The 27,462-nt window shown below is 38.4% G+C and overlaps 1 protein-coding gene across 4 annotated transcripts in view; it reads right to left on the bottom strand.

Moving 5' to 3' along the window:
* Positions 1-27,462, bottom strand: part of PREX1 (phosphatidylinositol-3,4,5-trisphosphate dependent Rac exchange factor 1) — a 154,128-nt gene that overhangs the window by 50,142 nt on the left and 76,524 nt on the right. For 3 of the 4 annotated variants that reach the window (XM_048963214.1, XM_048963211.1, XM_048963212.1), the window contains exons 5-10: positions 25,861-25,962; positions 16,491-16,652; positions 11,408-11,541; positions 7,805-7,920; positions 6,498-6,647; positions 3,325-3,472 (exon numbers count right to left, since the gene is read on the bottom strand). In XM_048963214.1, the coding sequence (XP_048819171.1) occupies positions 3,325-3,472; positions 6,498-6,647; positions 7,805-7,920; positions 11,408-11,541; positions 16,491-16,652; positions 25,861-25,962 (812 nt within the window). The remainder of the gene's footprint in view (positions 1-3,324; positions 3,473-6,497; positions 6,648-7,804; positions 7,921-11,407; positions 11,542-16,490; positions 16,653-25,860; positions 25,963-27,462) is intronic. The other variant, XM_048963213.1, reaches the window with a different exon arrangement.

Raw genomic sequence — 27,462 nt, 5'->3', positions numbered from 1 at the left:
CTGTCTGCATACACAGCATGAAATAAAACCTTTCTCTGTTGAGGGGCAGAGCTGCCCATATGGGCAGAATAAGGGCCAGAAATGGATAGGTAGGATATTACTCAATTAGAAACAGTTAAGTACAGAAAAACGGATATTGCAAGTCCTGCCAAAGCCCTAGGGGACCTGAGTTTCCCAGGTTAATTAGTAATTAAGCAAGAAATGCATTAAATTAAAAATATAATAACAAAAGGAACATATAAAAGTAGAACAACATATGGGAAATCTACGTTCAATAAACCACTTGGGTGCTTGCCAATATGCAGAGGGTTGCTGCTTATCAAAATCAGCATCCATGCCTCCAACTGTGGGCTCTACATGAAGCATTTTTAGTCTCTTCATGTTTATCAGAGCTGACTCATCTAAGCTGTAGGTAGCATTTACGTTTTGTCTTTACAATAACAACGACAATTTCAGTAACAAAAACCTGAGTTTGCTGAGGTCCTACTCTATAACTTTCATAATGTAGAAAAAGCAGCACAATCTGTTCAACTACATCAGGAGAATCCCATGGAAAACAGCAGACTTTAGTAAAACTCCTAAAACTCCTAAAAGTCAGACTACTGTAGAGTTGAGTCAGGCGCTGTATCTCATAAGGAAATGGAGAAGAAAGAAGAATCCTCTGCATCAATTACTGGGAACACAAAGCATAGACTCTCTGGAGTGCTCCAGCCAGACGTACTGGCCAATGACAGTAATCACATTAAGCACCCAGGGTAGATGCCCAGGTTGCTGTATATTTTCCATCAAATGCAATGGATCCGTGACACTTTGTAACACTTAAACCACTGCCCAAAACTGAAGCAGAACATTGATGACCTCTTAGCTTTCCTACATCTTTCATTTGGAACTGTGTCCCTAGAGTTCATTGGGATTCTAAATGTAAGGCAGTCATCTTAAAGCTTGAAACGGAGAGCTGAAAAAGCAAAATAAATGAATACTATTCTCAATGCTCTGAAGTTTCATTGCTACGGGATAGCTTTCTTAAAAGCCATTTTAAGACTTCCATGGCATTTGACTCATAAGTAAAATCAATAATCATTTGCCTGAAAATTTTATAAACACTGCAAAGTGCATGACCCAGAAATATTCCAAGAGGGCTGTTGTTTTTCTCTGGGATATGAGACTTGCTAAAAGGCATCCATTCAAAAAATTTGTGGCAAAATTTGATTTGTTTCCCCATCTCATTCTAAGTAGTTCTCAGTATAACTGAGAGCATCTCCACTGCCCAGCACTGCCCTGCTGAGTTCTCATTTGGCATACTAGCTAGGATGCCACCTCCCAGCTAATATCTCTGAAACTAAGGGACTGAAAATAGCTGGATTTCTACTCAAGAAATACATACAAGAAAGATATGAAAATCCAGCCCATCCAGTTTTGTGCAATATTATCAGATATGTCTGGAATCTCCTGAGGTTAACAGATCCTCTCTATTACAAGTACAGCACAGTCAAGGGTTTGCAATCAGTTTAGTGCAGTGCTGAAATGAAGCACAGCAAGCATAAGATTTACACGTATTGGCACCGACACTCAGCTTGTGGATTGTATCACTATTTACATGCCTGAATGCCAGCACACCTGAAGAGTGGTTAGGAAAATAGATTTATGCTCCAGAAAATAAACAGCTTTATAAGTAAATGCATGTGGTATTTCTAAAGTTATTAATAATAGTTCATACTCTATTTTCCAGTACAACCACATTTTATTTCTTGAATTATTAGATGCTATCTCTAATATCCAAAGGCCAAGAGAAAAACTGCTTCTGCGGCCTTACTGTTACTCTCAACTGCATTTACCAGAAAACCACTAAGTACATCTCAGCACTGTTCTTAGTTTCTCCCTTAGGCAGGAATAGCTGAAAAAAATAAATAGGCCCCAGCCAAAACAAATTGCTCAGGGGAAGCCCCTGGAATGATATGAAACGTCTGCAAGTCATGACTGGATTGCAGTGATTGAGTCGCACTTAAGTAAGTTGTCCAGAACAGTATCAACATGCAGCTTAAGAAAACATCAGCAGATTATTTTTTTTTAATAGAGTAGCATGGAACATTTGCAGAAATAATGCTGTGGTCAGAGGCCAGAATACCTGTAGGTATCTCAGTTTGGCTTCAGATATTGGCAAAGCAGCGTCAAGCCCTCACTAGCAGAGTCTCAGATGACTACCAAGTAAACTGAGGGTGATGGGCAGGAAAGGTAGTGGGGCATGTAAGAAGACATTTTAAAAGAAATGTAGTAGCTGAGACTATGAAAAAAGTCAGGAAATCCACAATAGATTTGTATATATCAGAACAACTTCTGATCTGGGACATCTTGTTATTTGGAAATTGGGAAATGCTGGATCATGCCTCCAAGTCACAGCTTAGACGTTTCAATTTGAAAGATAACTGAAGGAGAAGAAAAGAATAAAGAGTAGAAAAGAAGAACAAAATCTTGAGAAGCAAGGAGGTTTTGATAGCAAAATTATTAGCAGCTTATATTACTAACTGCCTTCTAGGCAGAAAGACAGTGCATGATTTCCACATCCTGTACACAAGTAATAATGCCTACAAAATGCCGTTACAGAGACCACAGGGAGGGAAATTCATGGATAATCAGCCATTCGGAATTTGTTTTCCTCGCTCAGCTGATTATTTCAATCATAAACAGCTGAGGCAGAAAAGTCTTCTCAGGTCAACTGATGCATCTCTCTGTGCCATACAGGACACTTCCCTACAACAGCCCCAGTGCTGCCATTTCTGATCACTGATCTGAGTCATTCATGGGTCTCTCTTCCAATGCCTCATGCATGACATACTTGAGAATTATTTTGCAATACTTAGCCTGAATGAAAGAGGAATATTTTCCAGACAGTAAATCTTTCAACAAATACATCAGGTTTCTTGATGAATTTTATTTGTGTCTCTTACACTGTCAAACAGGACATTCAGCTCTGAAACGGGATTGATTCTGCTAAATTTAAACATGACCTGGTCTGCATCTGCTTGTATACAAAAGAGGATACAGGTTAGGCCACTAAAAGCCCCATACTTGTGGGAGTTCAGGTGTTTTTTCTTACTCCTTTGGCCAGTTTGAAACAGCTGTTATGTGTTACTGCTATACAATAGAATGAGCTGTCACTGTACAGCTTGTTCATGGCATAAAACAGAAATTAAGGCTTTTACTGCCTTTTCAATCAAGCTCTATCAAAGCACATCTGATCTACCCTCACAATGCCATCCACAGAAAATCCACAGCTAATTCTTTTAATTAGCATGAAAGTGCCTTTTTTGTTTGAATGCTACTTACTTGCCGAGAAAGCACTTGGGAACAGTACTTAATTTTCTCCTCCTGTCTTTGATAAGGTTCACTTTCTTGCTCATCATCATTTGGTACAGCTTCTCTCCTTTTTCTGCAATCATGACGTATGCATCCCTCTCCATCCCCAGTTTCAAACCTGGAATACAAAGCAGAAATTCCTTCAGATGCAAATCATCAGGTAGAGTGTTTCCCCGATGATAAAAGCGGAGGCCAAAGTGGTAGACACTTGTTTTGCAGATTAAGGGGAAACTGAACCACTTACAGACCTGAACAAAAAGCTGTCGTTTATGAGAGTAGCATCTGGGACCTTTTTTTTCCATTTTTAAAAATAACTTTAAACTTATGGATTCATCACAGCACAGAAAGTAGAACAGCTTACAGAAGGTGGCAAAGTTCCAAATAATGAGAGATAAAACATATATCCCCAGAAACTGCGGCAACTTCATCTTTGACCCTGGAATAACTGCCGTCACAAGACTTGTTCAATGCAGCTAAATGCTTGGCAGAGTAGGTCATTTTTTTGAGTGTTCTATTACTTGAAGTCAAAAATACAAAACTACTGATATCAAATTCACATCCTTAAATAAGTCAAAGGTAGATGGGAACATTATTTTCTCATCTTTTCTTAATTTGCCTGTTTATTAATATCCCTAGGCTAAAAATACAGCCTGAAAATCATATTATCCAGTAAATGAAAGAAATGCTGAATGTTTTAAGACATGACATATACTGAATATAAGGAAATTTTCATTTCCACTTTGTACGAATTTCCTCATAGCACATGTTAACTTGAAAATTGCCACAGTGAGGGAGAAGATCTCTGAAAAGAATGGGTTTCTGTGTTGCAACAACTGTCATCATAACTGGCATTTTCTGACACTCATCTTTATAGACTTGTCAAAAAAGCTTGGAAAATGTGTTTCACCTAGAAATAAAGGGCAAATTGCTTTAGGACAGCACATGAGAATAGTTATTTTGCTGCTGCGGATGCTTTGTCTCTCCTAGCTGGAATTAGTCATTTTGCTTTTGGGGTATATTTTTTCAAGAATTTTCCCAAGCATCCATCTGCATGTATTTAAATTATGGACTGGATTTAGACTGTTTTGTGTAGGTCCAGAACTGAAGCAGATTCAGCTGGGGATGTGAAACCGTATGTTTGAATCTTTCAGTGGGAAGGGTACATCTGGGCCTCGTGCTTTTCAGACAAGTTCATGACGTGCATACTGTTGAAAACACCAAACTCTAAGTGTATTAAGATGGCTCCTGAATAGTAATCGATAGAGCAGGAAGCAAGACTCAGGAGAATTAATGTCTGCTAATGTTTCCAAATCACAAGCATGATACTTCTCAATAGGGGCAGCAAAAATCCACTCACAAATCTAGAGAATTCTGGAGTCCAAACTAGAGCCCTGGGCTTGGGTATCTCTAGGATTAGTCTGAAGTCAGAATTGGTTTTTGATTTACTTGCCTAACCTTTACAGAGATTGACATAGAGCAGAATTTAAGTGTTCAGCATAAGTCTAGAAAATGAAAACTATACATTCTTTAGGAATAATTCACCCTAGCTGCGTGTAAATGCTGTTCCTTTATGAATTTGACAAATTAATGAATGAACAGTCTCTTATGTCACACTGGAGATGCTTCCTAGCTTTAAAAAAAATGTTTAATGCATTTGTTTGAACATGCACTGGATGTGCGTGTTCCAGAAACTAGTCTTGTGCTAAGTTTTGTCTTTCAAATATAGTGTTTCTTTCATGTGTCTGATATTTGGCTAAGGGTTTTGGCTCTTCAAATCCCCTGGTTTATTGTCATTATTCTTCCATTCTCTTTGTCCAGTAATGTGATCCAACTCAATGCAAATGCTGACACATGTAGCTGAGGCTAAATTGCAACATGAACTTGTGATAGAAAACAGCACATGTTTCATGCTGGTCTTACATCACTGAATTCCCCAGGCTCTGATGTAAATGGCAAACTGGAATGCACATTCCATCCAACTCATCACAAAGAATCCGGAACCTCACCAATCTTTCTAATCTAAGCACAGATAGTCTGTGATTTTAAAATTACTCTAATCCAAAGGAGATTTTCCAATAGGTCTGGAATGTCTTCCAGAATATCCACGCTTATCCTGAGCTCCTGTCATCAGCTGCCACGTCATAAAACTGTATGACAAAAAGCATCAGAAGAAATACTCAAGAATACCCAACGTTGCATGGAAAGATTTGGAAAACTTTCTATTAAGGAGTAATTCTTATTTCCCTTCCTGATATTTCAGTTTCCTTCCTTATTCTCAAGCCCCTGCTAGTATGTGATTGGTTTTTCTTGTTCAGTCTTTTTACTTCTCATCAAACCATCTCTCTCACCATGTGCTCTCATACATTTCAATCGATGCACAGGAAATTCTGCAGAGCACTAGTGACCTCATAAAGCAAAAACTCACTCTGAAATGAAGACTCACTGGATCTTTTGGAGAGATGATTTAGAACTCTGAGGGTAAAACTAAGAGCCAAGAAATGTATTTCATTTAAAACATATAGAACTAGTCAATGAATACAGATCATCAGTTTGGAATGTTAAAATTCTTCTTTTAATAAAAAATAAAACTGATTATTTCTGTTGACCCCAGAGAGCTTTTCTGAATTCACAGTATGCCTTCACACCATACATTTGGAAGTTAGTATACCTACTATCAGAAAAAAATTGCATTGGGACTTATACATGATAAGGTATGTCAGAAATGTTTCACGTTTATGATAAAGAAATACTGCAATGTTAGCAGATTAGATGTTTTCCTGCTGCAAAATACTCTAACATAAAAAAACAAAAGCTTGGATTGGAAAGAACATTAAAGGATTTAGATTCTCTGCTTTCATTGAACTTGTGGCAGAAACTGACCCTCCTGTAAACGAAAAATATTGATAAATATTAATGACATGCACCCGTGAAACAAATCATCTCACAATATTCAGAAATGTATGTTTTCAATCTCTTGAGCTTCTTTGTCCTTAAGGACAGATTTTAAGTCTCTAAGCACAGAGCAAAAGCTGCAGTCTTCTCTTTCTCTCAGAAAGATTTCTGCATGCATATTAATTTCTCCTTTTTACACAAATTCATCCTGTTTGTTAAAAAAAATATATATATATACATTTTCCACTTACTCTCTCTCTGCTCTCTTTCCTTGATTATAGCATCCAGCCATTTCTGTTTGTCCTCCGCAGTCTTGGCCATACAGACAAACCACTTGTTTTTGGCTGTGTTGTGTATCTTCCAGCCATTTGTCACTGTGTAGCCGTTGCTGTGGTAATCTGCTGTAAAAACCCAAAGCACAGTGCACACAGTGAATAGAAGGCCTTCTTTAATCAGATCAGTGTGTGACACCTTTATTAAAATATTCTTATTTGGAGAGCTTCATATTTGAAGGTGTTCCTCATGCATCAGTCTTACTAACTGTCCATATAAGTATTTTAAAAGTATCTATGGCCAGGCTGTTCAACTTGAAAACCCTGCCCTTTTATAAACACCTTTTATGTGAGAAAGGGTGTGATCAAAGATCGCTGTGACTTCAGGAGAGTGGAACTTCACATTTGGAAGTGCCCTGCAAGTTTTTTTTTTATGTCTAGAGCCAGGGCAGAGAAAATCCACACCAATTACACTGATGACTGAAGTTCCATTCAAGGTAGACCAGCATTTTCATATTTCTTGCCACGATACTTTGCCCACAAAGCCATTTTCTCTACAGCTTCAGACCTAAGGTGATAGTTTGTAATTTCACCCCAGAAGAGGTAAAATATCCTAAATGGAATGGCACTGGTGAAAAAGTCTACAACACTTGTTTGGATTATTAGTTCTGAACTTTCTGGGAATACAGCAGGCTGTTCAGAACATGGAAACTCTTTAAATGTCACCTGTTGAAAGGAAAGAATGCTAATTCCTGACTTATTACAGCAGTCGCAGGAGCTGGTGCAGCTTTGTGGATGAAGTCAGAACCCATCCATTCTTTCAGCATGTGTCAGGACAAAAGAACAGTAATGCAGCAGCCATTCCCATGTTTCATCATGGCCACATTCCATGCTACTGATTTGATGCTAAGACTAATATTTGGTAGTATTCAAAATGCGAAGAAGATCTAGAAGTTCTGTTATTATAGCTGTAATGGCTTAAGATCTGAGAAAATAAAGGATGGAAAGAAGATAAAATATCTTTTACTAAATTAACTTGGATTAGAAGAAAAAATAGACAAGCTTCAGGATACACAAGCTCTTCAAAAGGTCACTTCAGAATGAAGAACGTTTGAAAGCATGACCAGTCTTTCAACTTTATAAGTTGGCCTAAGAATGAAGACATCAGATGTTACAGCTTACCAAAGATTTTGTTAAAGGAGTAGGGTGAATACTTTTGTAATAACTTCCCACACAAGATTTGGATTTGCTCTGTTTTAAAAAACAAATGGTAAGGTTTCTCTTACCAGTTCCATCTTCCACATTCTCCACCTCCATGACTTCTGTATTTATTCGACCCCTGAAGATATAGAGGGATCCATTGATTGATTTTGTCCGTTTGGATGGTTTTTTCCCAGCAACTCTGCAATTAGGATTCAGATGGTTAGCTAAGCATAAGCAACCAAAGCAAGATGTTTATTACATACGTACATCACATATATTACAACACACAGCTTTTTTTGGATTCAATGGATACAGAAAACAACAGCAAAAATCAACCTGGGATGTGACTATTAAAAAAGGAATCAAGTCTAGTGTGTTGTAGCATTCAGCCACTTCTCAGATTTAAGTGCTCAGTGAGTTTACAATGATAAGTTTGCAACAGCATCAGAACAGCAAGAAAGAGCTTATTTTGCATGATTACTTGGAGATCGGATGTCTTTAAGATTTGCCTTCTTGAGTACTTACCTGAATTGCATATGAGTTTGGAATATAACCCTTAATACTACCTACAAAAATGTTATACTTGCCTACAGCTTTGAAGAAATTGTGGTGGGTGTATAATTCCAAATGTACAATGAAACGTGCAGTGAGGCATCACATGGCCTTCACGTGTGTCTTAAGTGTCTCTGCATGTGGCATTCATGAAAGTGCTGCTGTGGCAATTTTGCACTAGAATTTATGTCCTCATCCATAAGCTTTTCAGTGTCTGTTGAAGTATCCTATAAAAAACTTCAGGAAAGCACTTTTCATTACTATTTATGTTCTGATTTTTATGTCTAGAATAGGTTTAAAACTACACAACCAACACCTGCTGAGCTTTAATATCTAAGAACAACCCTGCTATATGAACCAAAACATGACTGGTCAAATGATCACTGCTTGAGATGGCAAGTGTCCAAACTCTGTGCAGTGAAGGGATTGCGCTGGCAACCTGCCAGGAGTTCATAAAATTCAAAGAATAATGCAATAAAAAACAGCTGGGGAGAAAATTTTTGTCAGAGTGAAATATCTGTGATAACTGTGGTGAGATGAGAAACACCACGGGTTTTTGAACAATTTTTCCTTTTTACAACTAGTTTAAGCGACAAATATACCTTTGGTAATGACCATAAATTAACATCTAATCAGCCTGACAGAGCCTGAGATCTAGGAGCTATTAGATCATTTCCTAAATATGTCTGTTGTACTCAAAAGAAAAGCTGTCCTAGCAGCCTTAATAAAACCCTTTAAATACTCAGCCCACATGAAACATATTGTTCCTAACATCAGGATTCAATTTAAGCGGCAATCTGTGATACCACCAAAAATACAAAACAATACTCAGCTCTGAAAAAAAACCAAACATCTATGTCATCAGGTTGGCAGGCTTCCCAAAGCTTCTGCAAAAGCTGAGATTGTAGTCTTAGATCTAAAATCACAAATCTGATTCTGATTCTAAACGCATCTTAAAATGGTCACAACAAAGCTACTTCTAATTTGTGCTGTTGTTAGAAAGGTGATGCCCAAAGTAAAATGGCTGCAGGAATGATTATCTACTGAAGATTTAGGGCTGAGTTCTGATTGCACTTTTTGATCCAGGAAAAAAATCCACTGACTTCTACAAGATTAGCATAGTGTTAGTGAGATAAGAATCGTGTAATTCAATTTCAAATTGAGAACTGACACAGGCAGGGCTTTGTTTTTCTTTCAAATCTGTGTTCCACTAACACCTTGGTTGTTCATCAAGCAACAGCTCAAATGATCATGACAGCACAACTGGAAATAAATGCATTTCCATCCTGGGCTAATTATAAATAGCAGCTAGACAGGGGAAATATCCAAAACTAAGCCATGTAGCAATTCCTAAATTTATCTTTCACATTTGGAAATTCCCAGTAGACTTAATAAAATGTTCAGTTTTTTAATAGAAATCAGATTCTGGGCATTCATCAGTTCAAGCTATATTATTAGACAAAGATAAACAATATTGATCCTTTGGGAAAACCTAAGTGTTACAGCAGCCTCCTCCAAAATTAAGCCAAACTACAGAGTAGTTCAGTGACATCCCTGTACAAAAAACAGAGGGTTGCTTAAAAGGCAGTAGAACATTTTGTTTTCTGAATCTTAGCATTCCGGGAAATGTGCCTGGACAGCGGGAGGGGCTACGCTAACCTGAACTACCAACAGAAATAGCAAGACAGCTTTTAAGAGCTCTGAAGAAAGAAAAGATTACGTATCAAGTTGATTATTTTTTTTTTAAATAAAAGATTTCAGTTAGAAGATTCAAATTTCTGAAATGTCTTATACACAAGTGTGGATTTGACAAACTGGTGAAATGTCAAAAGGAAATGTTTCAACTTTCTTACAAGCTGCTCAGCGAAGCTGTGAATGTCCCCACGTTGGAGGCCTTCAGGGCCAGGCTGGATGGGGCTGTGAGCAGCCTGGTGTAGAGGGAGGTGTCCCTTCCTGCAGCCGGGGGTTGGAACGAGATGATCTTAGAGGTTCCTTCCAACCCAAACTATGATTCTACTCCATTGTCAGAATGCTTCAGTTAGATAAGATTAGAAACTATTTAAGATGTGTCCTTTTTCCCTTCAGTTAAATATTTATATTACATTCTAATAATTTCTAAAGTAGATTTTGTCTAACAAATTGCTTTTTATATTGTATACTTTCATCGTTATTCACACAAAACGTATAGGCATGATTGATATGATTTTTTTTTCCCAGTTTAATGATTCCAAAATTTCTACTGAACAAACAAACAGAAAATAAACCCAAAATTTGAAATATAAATATTTTCCTTGGATCAAACACTCTGGTTTTTGAGAAGTTCTAACTGGGTTGGCCATCACCAGTAAAGAGGTATAAACTGAAGAAGAGGAAGGATATTACAGGAGGAGATTCTGAACAGTAGAAGATGCATGGTAAATCATCCAGAAAAGACCAGGACACAAGAATGAGACTAGGAATGTGGAGGTGAAAAGCTTAAGAATTGAAATACAGTATATGGCAACAGAAGAAAATTGCCATCCACCGTGCCAGTGCTGTTTTAAAAATAAGTGGCAGCTGTCAATAATGCTCAACTTTTATAAGGTAAAGTGATGCAAAAATTGCTACTAAGAGAAGAAAGCAAGACAATTCATAGAGCACATGGGCTACTGATCTTCATCCCCTATCCACTGTGTCCTGCATCTACTAAATGTTCCCTTATTCTTCTTTCTCCTTTCTTGGCTTTATATCAATTTTCATGTCACCCTCTTCTCCTTAGAATAACCTCACAAAGAAAGTTGGCAAGGCCTCCTTCTTCACATCACTCCTGGAGATCCATCTGCTCTGGGAAGCCTTCCAGCTGTAAGAACTCACTTAGTGATTTTTCTGCACTGTATCAACTTCTGTCTTTGGACTGTGTGCTTCTCAGGGTGGGAACCCCATTAATCTCTGGCATATTTATCCCATCACATAGTAATTTCCTCCTCATATAGTATAAGCAATAGCAATAGTCAAAAACAGAGGAAAGTCACAACTATGACTCAGCCTTACATAGCAACGGGGAACAAAGTGAGTGCTCTGTAAATTCTCATACATCCTATGTACACAACCTCAGAATAGTCCCATTATAAAACCATGAAGGCAGAGGAACTCACCTGGATTTCCTCTTGCAATAGACCAGTAGATTATCAAATAGAAAGAACATTCTCTCCTGGATATTTCCTGCTGAGATTTTTAACAAAGTTCCTTGGAGCAAGAGCTGTGTGCAGATATCTGTCAGATTTGACCCCTGAAACAGAAAAGAGATCTTGTTTACTCTTCACTTTTTTGTGTGCACACAACGAAACATTCTTACTAAAATGCTGTTATTTTATCTGCATGTCATTAAACTGCAAAATGATTGATGCATTCATGAAGAGGAAGTCTTCGATTTCTTATTGCAGCTAAACACATCGTGCCTTTCTGGGTTATAAATGTTTTGGAATCTTCATATACCATGATAAATCTCCCCTAGCTCCAAGAGATTTTTCCTTAAAGCAGCCATATTGTGAATCTCCCAAGACCATTAATCTTCCCTTTTCACCGCAAGCTATCACTGAAAGTATGACAACTGTTGGCTTTAAAAAAGCGTTATAGAAGAACAGTGGTACTTCCCTAGCTCTGATAGTCATGTAAGTCACTAGTAACCATCTCTCTGGAAAATCATAGTGGTATTTCTCTCTGACTCTTTTGTTAGAAGTATTTGCAGCTGCTCTCCTTACTGGAGTTCTAAAGAGTAGATGCAAGTTAGAAACATAGTCATGAAAATCACAGATTGGGTCCCAGACATTGTGCTAGCTGTCATGTGCAAATTATTATGTGCGTTCAACAGACATAGAGATAACTGAGCTTAATGCTCAAGACATTTAAGTGTATGAGGATCCCCAAAAGCTCAAAGCAACCAAAGCAGATCACTAAGCTATTAATTCCCCAAAAAGTTATTATGATTATTTCTAGTGAAAGCTATCTCTAAGTCTTTGAAATATGTTAGGGCCAATGCATTTGAAAAACTGTCCTGGTTGGTTGGTTTGTTTGGCTAAACCACAGTCACTAGTGCAAAGTTCTTTGGCCTAATATTACTTCAAAGGTTCCTACTGAAAAAGGTCTCTTTTCAAAAAAACACACAGACACACAAGAAACATTTACACCCTGTTCCGGAACATTTACATTTATTTTTTATTTGGAAGGAAGAATGACCTAGAGTAACACCATGGGTTCTGTACACGGTCTGCATGTAATGAAGTAAATTAGATAATATGATCTTTGTCTTGAGTCTTACTGGAAAACAGAACTGACTATAGATTGCACGATATCCATTATCAACAAACTGCTCGACTTGCAAAGGCCCATTAAGTCTATATTCACAAATACCCAAAAAGATTTGTAAAACGCAGTTCATCCCGCTTAACTGAAAACATCTCTTTGAGCAGGCATGAAATTTACCTCCATCTAGAAAGTCATCCCAGAAGGATTTGTTAGTGTTCTTAGACACTGCATGAATGAAATTTTTTCAGGTCAAGCCTGCTACCATTAAGCTGAATTAAATCAGCTTTTCCAAATGCAATGCAGCGGCTGTAAAAGTGTGAATGAAGATTTAATTACATTGTTTTCTAAATTAAACCATGGCAGCTGTGCTGTCACTTGCTTTTCACTAACATGGAAGAAGCTATACTTTAAAGGCTGCCAAGAATGGACACCAATGTCCAGATGTGTCTGTATTCCCTTAGATTCAATCGCATATGAACTAGCTAGATGCAGTGCTTCCACCTGTTGCTCTGATATGCTTTTATTTCCTTAATCCATCTATAGAAATAATTAACACGTGTCCAGAAATAAGTGCTTGTTATTTTGAAAATGACCTGCTGACCAAAACTACCTCCAAGATAAATAACAGCATGTCAGAATTATAACCCCAAAGGCATGTATGCAAATAGAAGCAGAAACCATCCAAATGTACAATATAAAAGCATGCTCCCCACGTGGAACAATTATCTGGCCTATTTTGTGCAGGAAATAAAAGCAAAGGCTGCAACAGTCACTTTTCAAAATCTGAGAATCTTTATTTTTCTGTCAGACCCTTCATGATGGTATCTGAATAATGGTGCTGTATTTCCTGTTGATGCGTTTCCTGTTAACCTACCTACTTCTCATTTACACCCATTTGAGAGATTTTTCAATAGTAATAAACAGAGCAGGAAGATTTATTTGATGTTTCCTGAGACAAGACAGGATTTCTCACTTTTCTAAGTGGGACCAAGCTGCAGGCAAAAAGAAAACAAAACATCATCGCTGGTTAGAATTGCAAATTGCAGTCAATTATGAAGTGACTGATCTGCCTAAGTGTTAACACATCTTACAGCTCTTTCTGTTCTGTGATGGGGGGTTTTGTTTCCCTAAACATTTCAGATCAGAGAATGTGTGTATTCTTCATTATTCAGTGAAAATAACACAAGGAAGAGCTTACCCCACAGAATAATCAATATTCAATTAATAAAAACAGTATATTAACTTTGCTAAACAATCAGAAACATTCTACACAAAAGCTGGCCTTCTTGAGTACTCTACTTTCTTTCCCCTGTTTATAAAGTAATACTTCTTTTCACAGAAGGATTATCCAAAATCAGACTGACCTGCCTGAAACTATTCCATAACATACATCTACGAGGCTTCTGTGCATTCTAGAAGAATGAATCTGAGCAGAGTTCATTGAGATGAACAAACCTCTGATCAACCTGCAGGCTTTCAGATGCTTCCCAGATTTGGCCTACATTAGTGTGACCTACCATCATGCCTCCAAAAGTCTTATAGGATGATACCGGTTTATGCTCAGTTTTGATATTGAGACAGAGTTGTGTTAGAAGGAGAAAGAGATTGGTGAAGAAAAAGAGTAGAACTGAGAAAAAATACCAAAAAAAGAATAGCAACTGTTCTTAGTGAAACTCCAGATGACCCTCAAGAGCAAGAAGATGAGACACTGCAGAGGCAAAATCATTTTATATCATTCCTTACATTAGAAATATTGAGGGTAGCACTGAGGGCAAAAGGATGAAGATCATACCAAGGATCCATCCCACTGGAACAATTTAAAGAAATAATCATTACAGAACCCAATGAAACCTTGCTGATACAGTTAAACAGAAACACTAGAGAAAGTGAAGCCTGTTCCAAATTAAAGAAAAAAGTTACTCTAAGTTGGGCTGCTTGCACACACCCCAGAGCCAGGCTGTATCTCATACAGTCATAAAAGACATGGTTATAAGAAAGCTGATGCTCACTACTTTTTGACAGTTTAGATGTCTTGTATTAAAGCTGTTGGAAACCACAGGCCTTATCAGATTAGTACATATGATGCATGAACACACAAACAGGGCTTGAATGTTTCGGAATCTATAACCATAATAATGGATAAAAGAGATTCACTGTTTCCTAGTAGAGTTTTCCAGCAGATAAAATCTGAACATGAAAGTTGCCTTATACACTTTCTCTTACAGACAGTTCTGTGTCTTGTATCCCTCCATTACTAAGTTTAAAGTGCTTTTAATTCATCATTTGCAACATTCCACAGGATAGGAGTTAGGAACCCTTCTCATTCAGAATATTTTATGAAACACATCTGAAAGAACTACATCCAGCTATTTAGAAACAACTCTTTGCTCAAGAGTCATAATTTACAAGAACATAGTACTGTGGAAACCCAAAAATAGAAAACTGTCAATCCATTTCAATTTGTTTAATGTGCACATAGAAAAAAAAAAATGATATGTTTAGCATTAGTCTGCATTTGTAAATCTGGTTTTCCTCCTTTTAACAAGCTACTGTGAGACTCAGAAAATTTCCACAGCTTACCGGGAATGAAAAACACTTGTCCCTTTTTGAGCTTTTGGGTTGAGTAATATAGGTGACTATCTTTCAAAGCAGCACATATAAACAAATCAGAAAGTGTTTTCAGACCCAGACTGTTGCTGTGAATTTGTAAGCCTCCCCTCATCCACTGTCCCCAAATTGCATTAACTTTGATACTACTTCATTTATTACATCATGCACAATTTAGGAGTCATGCTTCAAGCCCTGGAGTTCAAACATGCCTCTTGCCTAGATGACCCATGAGTTGCAGTGAATTTGAAATGGTTCTGACTGCTTCTAAAAGTCCTCCTGTATAGAACATTGTATGACTTTTTTGTTTGCTGAGCTTGCTATCCAAAAAATACACAGCTGGATATCTGGGTTGCTCTCATGTCTTTAGCTAGATGCCAAGAACATCCTTTGGGGAGAAAATGAGCAAGGTTTAAAACATACACGAAAGACAGAAAAAACAACCAAAAAAAAGTCGTGGAGAGCACCCAAGAGTCCAAACATGAGGAAGTTTACATGACCTCTAAAAAGATGTCCTCAGCTGGCAATGATCAGTCTCGACATTTTAAATGTCAGTCTTACTAAAAGCTGACGCCAGTCTCCCTGTGAGACCATTTAACACCATTGACTCCCTGTGGTGCATCCCCCAGAGGCTTCCAACTCCACCATTTCAAGGGCCTCAATTAAAATCATCACAAGACAAGCTGCCAATTCTTTTGTGCACCGTCCCAACTTAGCAGTATTTCTCCTGGGTGGCTCTTTTTCCATATTTCCTCTTTCCCCAGGCTTCACATCTCAGTTCTCTCCCTCTCACTTTTCTCTCTTTCATACTTAAGTGCCTCTACCCATACAGATCCACTCATTGAGAAACACTTCAGTAGAAACACATCCATGAGAAACTTAACTGGAGAAATCACAAACATAATAGTTACTTTCTAATCTAACTTTATTTTTTATACAGGAAATCTGCATGATGCCAACTTTCAAAGCTCACTCAAAAACTAAAGGCTTGTAGGAATAGAGAGAGAAGTTTGTGCTATGTAGATCACTCCTGATTTTACTTCCGGATTTGTCCTTCAAACAAAACCTGCCCATCTGAAATTTCAGTCCTCCCCAACTCTAACAACTTTACCTCTTTTAAGATTCCCATCTTCTGCTACAATTTAGCAGCAGCCCACACACTCAAAAATAAACACTGAATTCTAAACCTGTCAGAGTGATACCACCCACACCTTCAAGCACATTTACACATCAGAAATCCCTGTACACAGTATGCGTCACCAAACTTCAGCCCACTGCATTGTGCAATGAATTGTCTCCAGGGAGCTTGCTAGTCCTGCATCATACCTCCCATCCTTCAATGTGGGACTGCAACTGTTCGAGAGCTTCCAGTTTCTCCATCTGTCTCTTGGTCTCGTTGATATTTGTGCAGACTGTTTTCATAGCCTGCAGTGCATTCTGGACAGCTGGGTGATCAGGATGCTTAGAGGGAGTCCTCTTAGCCAATTCCTTGCAAACAACAACAACAAAAAGATTAGATGTAGCTTGTGGAAAGGCCAAACACAGCATTAAAGTACAATCCTGTAGGAAAATGCCAGAAGAATTTCAGATTTAATGGGTTTTGTGGACAGCGTTCTCTGCTCCTCACACCTGCAAGGCTGCTACTATATATGAATGCTGCTAAATAAATGAAGAATCACCATGTTAATTACATTAAATTAAAATTACATCAGACTAAAAGAACTCAAGCCAAATATGTTTTGCTGTGTCACATTCGTTTCTGGTATGATCAAGACAGGCACATGGCAAGTGGTGAGGGCTCCCCAGAAGGCAAACCTATCACAGTGACATGTGCCTTGACTGGAGTGAGTAATGTAGAAAACAACTTGTCTGCAAAGCATTTCCTAAGAGTCTGCTTCACTTGTTTCAATGCACAACATCCCATAAACACTGACCACTGAAGAACAACAATGGGAAAACTTGAGACCTAGCAACATCTACCAGACTGGCAAAGGGGCAACCAATGTCAACACATAATTAATCATTTTTTTAGACCAATGCTATTTTATAGTCAGCCACAAAGGGATAGAAATACATTAAAGAAACCTTAGCTAAGCCTGGTAATTTCCTCTTGATACATAATATGGTGCTTAAGACCCACATTTTCAGATTGCCTGAAATATTTCTCCCGTAATGTTTTGCTTCAACATAGTATTTGGTTGTTTTAAAGTCGTGTGAGCAAATGGTAAACTGCTGCTGAACTGCATCATTTTGCATGAGGGAGGAGAACGTTTGAAATGCAGCCAGAGATCCTGCACAGCAGTGTGATCTGGACAGAGCTAAACTGCTGCAGTCCATAGCTCTCACCAGTATGGGCAAAGACAACCGGATTGCTCCAGCTGGTGATCATCCAGGATGAGAGATTACAATCCCCAAGTGCTTGTCGTAGCCTTCAATGAGGTCTATTTTGTAGTCCTATTTGTCTTTGGCTTCTCCACATCAACATGCTAACCTAAGCAACTGACTCTTCTCCAGGCTAATTTCTGCCACGCTGACATTAAAGATCTTTGTGCCTTCTGTCTTTCTCAACATTGACATACTCAGATTTCAGGTGATCCTCAGTACTACAGGGGCTTGCTTCCCTTGGGTTGGTAGCACAGCATGGAATGCAAGCATTGTTCATAAACTGGTTGCTGTTCACACAACCTCTAGCTCAAGTTAACTGGTACTTCTAGGGTCTAGTTCCAGGGCCTGCCAGTGAAAGGATGGGGGTTGAAACTCAGCTTCTCCTGAAGCCTGCTAACCCAAACACTCCATAAATCAAGAAGCTTTCTCTATTCTATGGTTGGTTCATACATAAGCTCTATGAAGTTCTTCAGACAGAAGTCACTTTCAGTGCGTGACTAGTTTGTCATGTGCTACCTCTGATAACTAGCAGGTATATCTACAGAATAAGTAGTAAGAGTGTGAGGTGCTCAAACAACAGCAAAAGTGGAGGGCATATTTTAAAGGAGGAAGCTAGTGCTAAAGTACAGGTTGTTCCAGCCTCTTTCACAGACAGTCTCGGTACTTCCTCAGACTGACTGGAACAAGACTTGGTTTGCTAGTGCTCATGAATTACCTTGACACCCAGTGTTACAGGACTGCAACATATGATCTTTATTCTCAATTTTTCAGAATCTTTTAAGCTAGCATCTGAATCTTGAGACTAATTTATGTGACTACTGAGACTCTTCTAGATAACAGAAGAGGCAAATATAGCAATGGGAGATATTCTCATGAGCACACAGTCAGATCCTGGAGATGGAAAGGTCCAAATGAATTGGAGAGTATATATATATATATATATATATATATATATATATATATATATATATATATATATATATGTTTGTCCAATAAGATTGGGCTATTCAATTCTTTGCATTGATTAGGTATTTGATAACATATTCACAGCTGCAACTTCTCCTACCTCATAATTATGAATGGTGATTGACAGTGCCTGTTGTCAGAGAAATGATGGAGGAGATGGGCTATGTGCTGACAACTGGGAATCCCATCAGGAAAAGGAATTAGTGCTCTCGCATGATTTACAGAGTAACACATGCACAAGAGAGCTGCCTGCTACAACTGCCAGTCACTATCACTAACGTAATTCCCCATGGAAGTGGAAGTTACCCATATCCCACTTTTGTTCAGAGTAAGTTGAGGCAAATTAAATGTTTAAAAAATAACAATGGCAAAGAAGTAGGTGAGAGATGTTGTTCCACTTGGTGACAGTAGCTTCTGCTTCCAAAACAAAGTGCAGAATTTTTGCTACATGACAAGTGTTAACCACTCTCCTTTAGAAACATATGTAAATATTAGCACTGTCTAAACATACTTTTTTGAAGTATCACCAAGACACAGAGGAAGAGTTCTTCATTCACAGAAGACCACAGCTGCAATAAAGAGACAAGGAACCATCTTCTGCTACAACAAAAATTGCATCTACACCTGTGTAATATGAACTATTTCTCTTAACGTTTGCTTGTAGGCAAAGGAAGGCAGTGTGTGGCATACTGTTTTGCTGTCTTGAACAGTACAGGAGTCTGCAACTTCAATGCACAGCACACCTGCAGCTACACTATCTTCCTAATCTGCAGGACATCTCTCAGCTAATCCTGTTCCACCTGGTGCCTAAAAGCAGGGAGGGAAGATACAGGAAGGAACAAATGCCTACTTTCTGAACCCCAAGTTTTTTTGTTTTTTTTTTTTTTTTTTTTCTCCAGTGGCTGCAAATGTGAGGAGAAGGAAGTTCTTTGAGATTCAATCCTTTTCTTTTCTATTCCCAATCCACCCCCTACCCTCCATCTTCTGACTTCAGAAGATTCTTTATGTATCCAAAGGAGATTTTGAAGAAGGGAGGACAGAAAGCAACACATTCCCCACTCCTGCTAGCTACCTGCTGTGCTGAACAAGAGTAGGAGAGGGGGCTGGATAAGGCAGGGAGGGCACTAGCTAGGGTACTTAGTTTTCACAACTGCAGTAGTTGACAGTCAGAGAGTCACTGGGGCAGTGACTTGCTTGCCCCCATCCCTGCTCAGTATTAAGCACCAGAGGAAGAGCCCTGCTGCTCTGACACTGGCATCCCCCATAAGAACACTGCCCAGCACTTCTGAAATACAGCCAGGGAGCTCTGCGTATTTATTTATTAGAGTGGCAGATTTATGATGTGTAAACTACAAGAGCATTTGCCAACACTTAGAAAGGCAGCTGAGAGAGAGACCAGATGGCAAACCTTGGGTATGACTGACCTGTCCTCCAGATAGCTCATATATAATGCTGTCTGGAACGACTGCCTCATATATTGCAACTTACGCACTACAAGGCCTAGAACATGAGGTTGCTGGCACTTACAGAAAACTATTCCTTGCAAAGAGTGTCTTTAACTAATTCATAAAATATCGACTCTCCAGCTACAGACTTGTTAATCCTTCACACTAACCAGCAGTTGAAAACAGAAAAGCTGGTATTTTTCAGTCTCTCATCTTAGGCATTATCTTCCAACTTCTCACTTTCCCTCAGAGAAAGAGAAAAAAAGAAAAGTTGCAAAAATATTCTGTATTAAAAAAAAAATCTTTAATGAACTAAGATAGAAATAAAAACTGCCTGCTCCTGACACAGCATTTCTCTTTTTTTTCACTACTTCATAGCTGCCAAGTTTCAGGTTAGGACACTCATAGCTCCTTCATGCAGAGCCCAAATGATTTTACAGAGGGAGTCATAACAAGGAACCATGTGGGACAGCATCAAATGCTTTGCACAAGTCCAGATAGATGAAGTCAGTTGTTACTTTTTCAACCAACACTGTGATTGTAGAAGGCCACCAAATTTGTAAGGCATGATTTGCCCTTAATGAAGCCATATTGGCTGTCCTCAGTCACCTTGCTGTTTTCTATGTGCCTTAGCATGGCTCCCAGGGAGGTTCTAGTCCAGGATCTCACCAGGCACAGACGTGAGAATGACCGGCCTGCAGTTCCCTCTGGTCTTCCTTTCTTCCTTTTAAAAAATGGGGTTACATTTCCCTTTTCCATTCAGTAGGAACTTCACCAAACTGCCACAAATTCTCAAGTATAAATAGATATTGGCTCAGCAGCTTCACCTATCAGTTCCCTCAGGACCCTCGGATGCATCTCATCAGGTCCCGTTGACTTATGCACCTTCATGTTCCTTAGATGGCCTCAAATCTGCTCTTCCCAGTGGGCATTCTGCCTTCAGTGGATAGGGCAGTATGGTTAAAGCACTTGCAACAAATTGGACTTTGAAACAGAATCAAAAAAGTCTATTTGGAAGCTACAATTTTCCAACTAATTCTTGATAGAAAGTATGAATTAACACTGGCAAAGCTCTTGCATTTGGATTCTAAAAGATTATTTGGCTTCTTGATTCCATCTGAATTGTCTAGCAATCGGGAAGTAACTACACAGGAAAGGCAGTGCTAGAGATTTGAATGCTATCTTACTTCCTATTAACTGTATCGTCCCCCCCCCAAAAAAGAGAACTCTTCATAGAAATGCCAATCTTCAATTATGCAATGTAGTAAAAGGATTTCCAACTAAAGTATTTCAGTATCAGACACAGCTTTAAATAGCATATGGCTAAAATACTTCCAAATAGAATAGAATTTAAATGTAAGAAGTAATCACAAAAAGACAACACATCAGCTGTTCATGCATTTGTTACCTACTAATTGTGTTTGGCACACACAGAAAACCAAACAGAACAACAACAACAACAACAAAACTATGAGGAGAGAACTCAACAACAAGAACGTTGCACAGGAAGATGCAAAGAGGTTGCAGGAGGGGTGATGAGCAAACAATGCATGCAGGCAGAGGAAACTAGAGGTTTTTCAAATGTAAACACAATTTTAATATTTCCTAGCAGAAAGGATGTCATTCTGCTTAACTGATCTTTTTAAAGAAAAGGAGTCTGTCATCCTTCCCCATATCCTGTGTTGCTACCCAGAAAGTGATTATGTGCTTACAACTCAACTGAACATGTTTTGCAGTTTAAATATCTAAGTCCCTGCATTTTAAAAATTCCTTCTTCCTATATTCATACTCTTGTCACCCACACATGGCTTTAACACTAATTCTGTGCAGTGACTGTTAATGTTGAGCAAATCATTGCTTGCCAGGCTGTGTTGCTTTGCACTACAAGCAGCGCATGCATAAAACAGTTTCTGGGATGCATCCGTTAGTTATTTTAGTGAACATCTCAGGATTACAGAGATAAAAAAGAAACCATATTTTTTATCAATTCAAAGAGATGTGGTAATAAATGTTTCAATTCCAAACTGTGCTAAAAAAAAAAAAAAAGGAAAAAATGCTCAGAAAAAGACACGTTCCTTTGTGTTTCAAGGATTTTTGTATTTGTATTTTCAGTTTTTAACATTTGCATGTATTTAAAAATCTATTTTCCACTTAAACTAACCAGAAAATAGATGCTACACCAGGCTCTGCATCTGCCAATCGCAGTATTTTTTTTTTTATCCTGCATACATTTAAAATGTATAACTTCTGTAGCTGTTTCTGCAAGGTAAAAATCAGGCAACGGTAAATCAGTAAAACTGATGACATTAGATGTACCATCAAATCTGCAATATATGCCAAATTAAAGCACAACAAAACCATGTTTTATATATATTAGCAGTTATTTGAGATGATATATAAGAAGTGTCGAAGACAGAACTATGATTTATAAATTGGCAGTGTTCCTTACAGCTCTGTAGGGTATATATAACTTTTAATGTTGTAATGTTATGCTACATAGACTTGGATTTCAACCAGGCAGTATAATGAATCTTAGTGAACACCACTCTTCTGAACAGGGGGTGCAAAACCCCTGAGTTTAAACATATTCAAATTATGGCTAACTAGATTTTCTTCCTTAAATGTTGCTGAGAGGAATGGGGAAGATGGAGAGGGGGGAGAGCAAGGTCCTTCATCCACCACCGGCTTCCTGTTTTTCCCTTTCACATCCCAGGCACCACACTTGTTGCAGTCTGTGTATGCCTCACTGTTGGGCTCTCCCTTTTGAGAAGGCTATGGGCTGGATGCTCAGCTTTCTGCCTCCAGATTTTCTTTCTCTCCTAGGGCCAGTGAATCTTCCATCACATGAAGCAATACATAATTACTGCCCTAAATCTTCCAAGGAGTCGTTATATTTTTAAAGGATCAGAGGTAGAATGTGCATTTCTGGCTGGAGATCTAGCAGCTCCTTAAGAGAACAGACATCAAATAAGAAACAGCCCCTGTGACAGCACTGGGCTATCAGAGCCCATGGGGGGCAGTTATCATGTGCTGTGCATTTTTTGCGTGTTGGGAAGAAGAAGGAGACAGAAATGACTGCATCCAATCCCCACCCCCAATGGTGTGATTAACTCATGATCGCTGCTCCCTTAGGGTTTTCCTCTTGCTGACATAAATGCTCTTTATTAAGGGGAAAAAGGCTATTTTTGTTCAGAGATTGGTTTACACAACAGCTGCTTCTACAACTAAGAAGCATAGTTAATGCTAATTAATATAGAGTCACAATTATTATCAGTGAGACAGAGTTGCCTTAATCCAAAATATTCTGATAGAAATATTTATTCAGCAAACTTTCCAGCGTCCACATCCACGCTGTGTTGTAAGTCACTCAGTCTATGCTCTCAAGTTCTGTACACCTGTTTGCCCTTGCTTCTTTTCTTCTTACCAAACCATAATGTCCATCACAGCAAGCATAGTTCTACTTTGTTTAAGCCTGCTCAAAGCCTCTTTCTCACTTTTAAGGAAAATTTCTGGCAAAGCTCTTCAGTAACAGACAAGTATTCGTAGTACCTACGTTCCCAAATGGACTTTAAATCCCCCGCTGAACTGTGACAGCAAGGAAAAGAGGTGGAAGGTTAGTTACTATTAGGGAGGGTTTAGACTGGGGATAAAAGTAATTTACTGACCAATGAGTTTGTGCTAATTCTCTCCTGTGCTTTGTGAAGCACATAGAAACTGTGCTGGGGACAAAAATGTTAACATCACTGCTGCTCTATTAGCACAGAGATGGTGAAACAGCATGGCAAGGTCTGAGTCCCATGTTTCAAACCACACATAAGGCTTGCAAAAGCTTCATCAGAGGATAATAATATGTAAGTTTCCCAGTTACAGGATGCCATACTTTACACTGGAAATAACTGATAATATTTGCTTAAAGTGTACCTGTACATGAAAATATTCCAGTATGCTATTCCTAATTAACTGAAATGGACTCTGTGTGAGAAGCTATTATTCTGGAAGAACAATGCTTACATATAGTATTAATGAAAAGTAGTTATCCCATTTAAATGTGCTTTATTATTCAGGCTGGCTTTCAAACACTGGCGAGTCTGAGCTACAGCACTCGTATTATCTTTATCAAATCCAACTGCTTAGCTATACTAATTAAACTATAACAAGGTCATATCAAAGTCATCAGAAGATCTGGATGTTCACAAACTCCTATTAAAAAGAAAGTAAAATAGGAAAGTGGGTATTGATGATCTTTCTAATCAGGTGGAATACAGTGCATGTGTTTGCTCTGGGAATTAGATAAAATAAGATAAAATTCCCATGAATACAGAACAGCTATTTCTGTAGCAATAACTGCAGTTCAGGAGCAAAGGGAGAGCAAACACTTAATTTGAAGGTTGTTTTTTAAATCTATTTTACTTTTTTCTTGGAGAGCTGCATTTTCCTCACCAGCACTACCAGAAATCAGTTTTCTCTTCACTCAGCCTTTTTTTTCTTCCACATCTGAGACATTTGTGCCCGCTCTGGCGATTTTGTACTAGCAACTACCAGGCAAACTTTCAACAGGACACAACTTGCTAACCATGAATGTATGGTGAAACAAAGCACGTTCTTCTGTTCTTTGTTTTTTCTTGGTGTTTTTAAATCATAAGAGGAGTCTGCATTCCATTGGATGGACTGAACTGCTAAACTGTGTGCATGTAAATCTCAGTAGTTACATCCACAAGACATGGCGCATGAATGTGTACTGTAAGATTTTAAGATGAGTGTCTGCTGCACACACAAAATGATTCCACCTGTAGGAAGGACTCCAATTTTTTTCTGTGAAAGCTCCAAGGTGATGGAAAGAAATGATTTAAATATTCCTCAGATGAATTTGGACTTTTATTAAAGGAAAAACATCAGTATTGAGCTAACCAGCCTGGACCTTTGAAAGTCCTTATTCAGTCTGAACTTACAGACACAGTACTGCAGTAATTTTACATGACATACACTTGATTCATAGGTCCAGCCTATGCCCAAGAGAACTGGATCATCACAGAATCATTATTTTCCTCTGTGATTAAGGAAGGAACCATTCTGTTGAGATGAGAAATCGCTGCTTCTTATATTTATTAAGAATTACTTGTATTTTATTAAATATAACATTACTCTGAGAATATGAGACTGAACATCACTGAAGATTTCTGGCTTTTAGCCATTAAGTAGCTACTAGATCACTGGTGATGCAGGCTTTCCTAGAAACTGATTTCTCCTTTTACTTCTCCCCACTAGGTGCATGATCCAGCCCTGACCTGAAGGAATGAGGTAAGTTGGCTCTTTTTATGTCTTTGGTACTTTAACTCCCACAGTACACCAGCTAGCAAGGGGGCCAATTAGTGCAAATTGCAGGAGTCATTTCTGCAGTAACACCTGTCCAGTAGAAGCTTATCTGAGACACCAAATGGTTTTCAAACAAGCCACAAAACAGCTGTCAGATGATGAAGAATTTTGATAATTACTGACCTGACTACACTCAAACTAGAGACCTAGTGATGAAAGATGTGTCCGGTTTCCAATCCCTAAGAGCCATGGAGTTCCTTAGAATACTAATAAAATTCCATTTAACCACAGCTTTTCAGGAAGGGGCTAAAATAGCACTCAGGTCTTCATAAATATCAGAAGAAATCTGAAGTCAGCTGATGAGTACCTTAACCTGTCTGGTCTACCCACGCCGTTAAGAGATTTAACAGTGTCATCAGCCAGTTTTTGACTGTATCCATAAAAAAAAACCATTTTCTGTAAACAGGATTGAACCTTTAAAAGCACAAGTCAGGATGGTAGCAGTGACAGGAAATCAAGGGTTAAAAAGTTGCAAAAATCACTCCAAGAGAAAAACAACTAGCCAAAGACATTCTTTCTTGGTTTACCTTAAGCAGAAGTGGATATTTGCAAATTCTCTGAATTGGAGTCAGTAGATAACCTTCCAGTGGAATGTCTGTAGTCTTTCTGCCTCCCAAAAGCATGCAACTCTATAATCAAAAAAGGAAGTTAATGTTAACTCAGGCAACACTTTCGCATGCTCTTTGACATTATTTGCTGTTTCTATAATACACATTATGGTCACGATGAACTTCACCATTCCTAAGATAAAAGAAACGGGACGTCACTCTCCACTGAAATACAGCCATCAAGCTAAGCTGCAAAATTCTCCACGAGTCAGCAAAAAAAACCTGCTGTGGATACCAGTGGCTGCAAAGAAAGGTCTCTTCCCACTGAGATGTTATACAGCTTATGGCTCAAAAAAATATAACAATACAATGACAGTCAGCAAATCTAGAATGCATCATTACCTTAAAGAATCCAACCTACCCCACAATCAAAACAGTTGTTTGTCTCCATTCACTATGCAGAGTTTGCACACGTCTTCCAGAACGCTCAAAGGATAAAATAAAGCATATAAATAAAGAATCACATAATTAACTCTAGTACAGTCTCTATGTCTGAAGGAAATCAAATGCAGCTCTGAAACAAATGAGTCATCAGCATCTCATCCACCAATTCTCTGGCAAAACATTATGTCTAAACCCAGCTGGGCAAACAGTAGGGGTGCACTGGCAGGCTAAACAGCACAAATGTAGCCTTGAAGCAGTTGTAGTACATAATACTGCAGAAGAAGTTTGGGGTTATGCAGGCAAGGCTGCTGTGTGGGAAGGAGAACACTGATGCAAGAAGCAATGACACATGGAAAACAGATTTCTGTAACTCTGGTGCTCATAATAATAATAATAATAATAATAATAATAATAATAATAATAATAGTAATAATAATAATAATAATAATAAAATAAAAAATCTGCTATGTTTCAACCTTAGCTCTTTGTCTGGAAATCAGAAGGCATCACAAAGAAGTTGAAGGGCATTTCCCCACCAAGGACAATGACTGCTCTTCCAGTGTTGCTTTAACATATTAAGGAAGATAACAGTATAAACCCTTGATAATACTGGACCAATACACCAAACAAAACAGAAGTCCAAACAGATTTTAGGTTGAAAAACAGGTGAAGCAACTGATGAACTCTTGCAATACTCACACAATGAATTCTAAAAGATTTGGAAGGGCATTCTGTAAGAATCATTTCACAGATAAGTTTGTGCACACCACCTCAAAACAAGAGATGCTTATTTTCTTAATTGATTCTGAAAATTCATCTCTCAGGACTGATATGAAAGGAAAATATATAAATAGAGTACGGTATAGAAGAAAAACAACAGCCCTTTACTCATCCCCTTATTTCTTCACAGTAATCCATAATATGTGTGATAATCACTGATGAACTCTAAGGTTTTTATATATTTCCCTAAAGATGCTGGCATTGCCCACTGGTAAAGGTAGGCACTGGACTCAGATCAACTTCAAATCTATTTGAGATAAGCTACTTTCCTATGTTCAGCCATTAATCTGGATAACTTTACTCCAATAACCACCCAGGGCAAATCTGCCGTGTTAGCAGAGGATGAAGTTTAAATCC

Source organism: Lagopus muta, chromosome 16 (genome assembly GCF_023343835.1).
Source record: "Lagopus muta isolate bLagMut1 chromosome 16, bLagMut1 primary, whole genome shotgun sequence".
Classification (NCBI taxonomy): domain Eukaryota; kingdom Metazoa; phylum Chordata; class Aves; order Galliformes; family Phasianidae; genus Lagopus; species Lagopus muta.
Note: the sequence above shows the minus strand (reverse complement) of the source record. Positions and strands in the feature narration are given on the sequence as shown.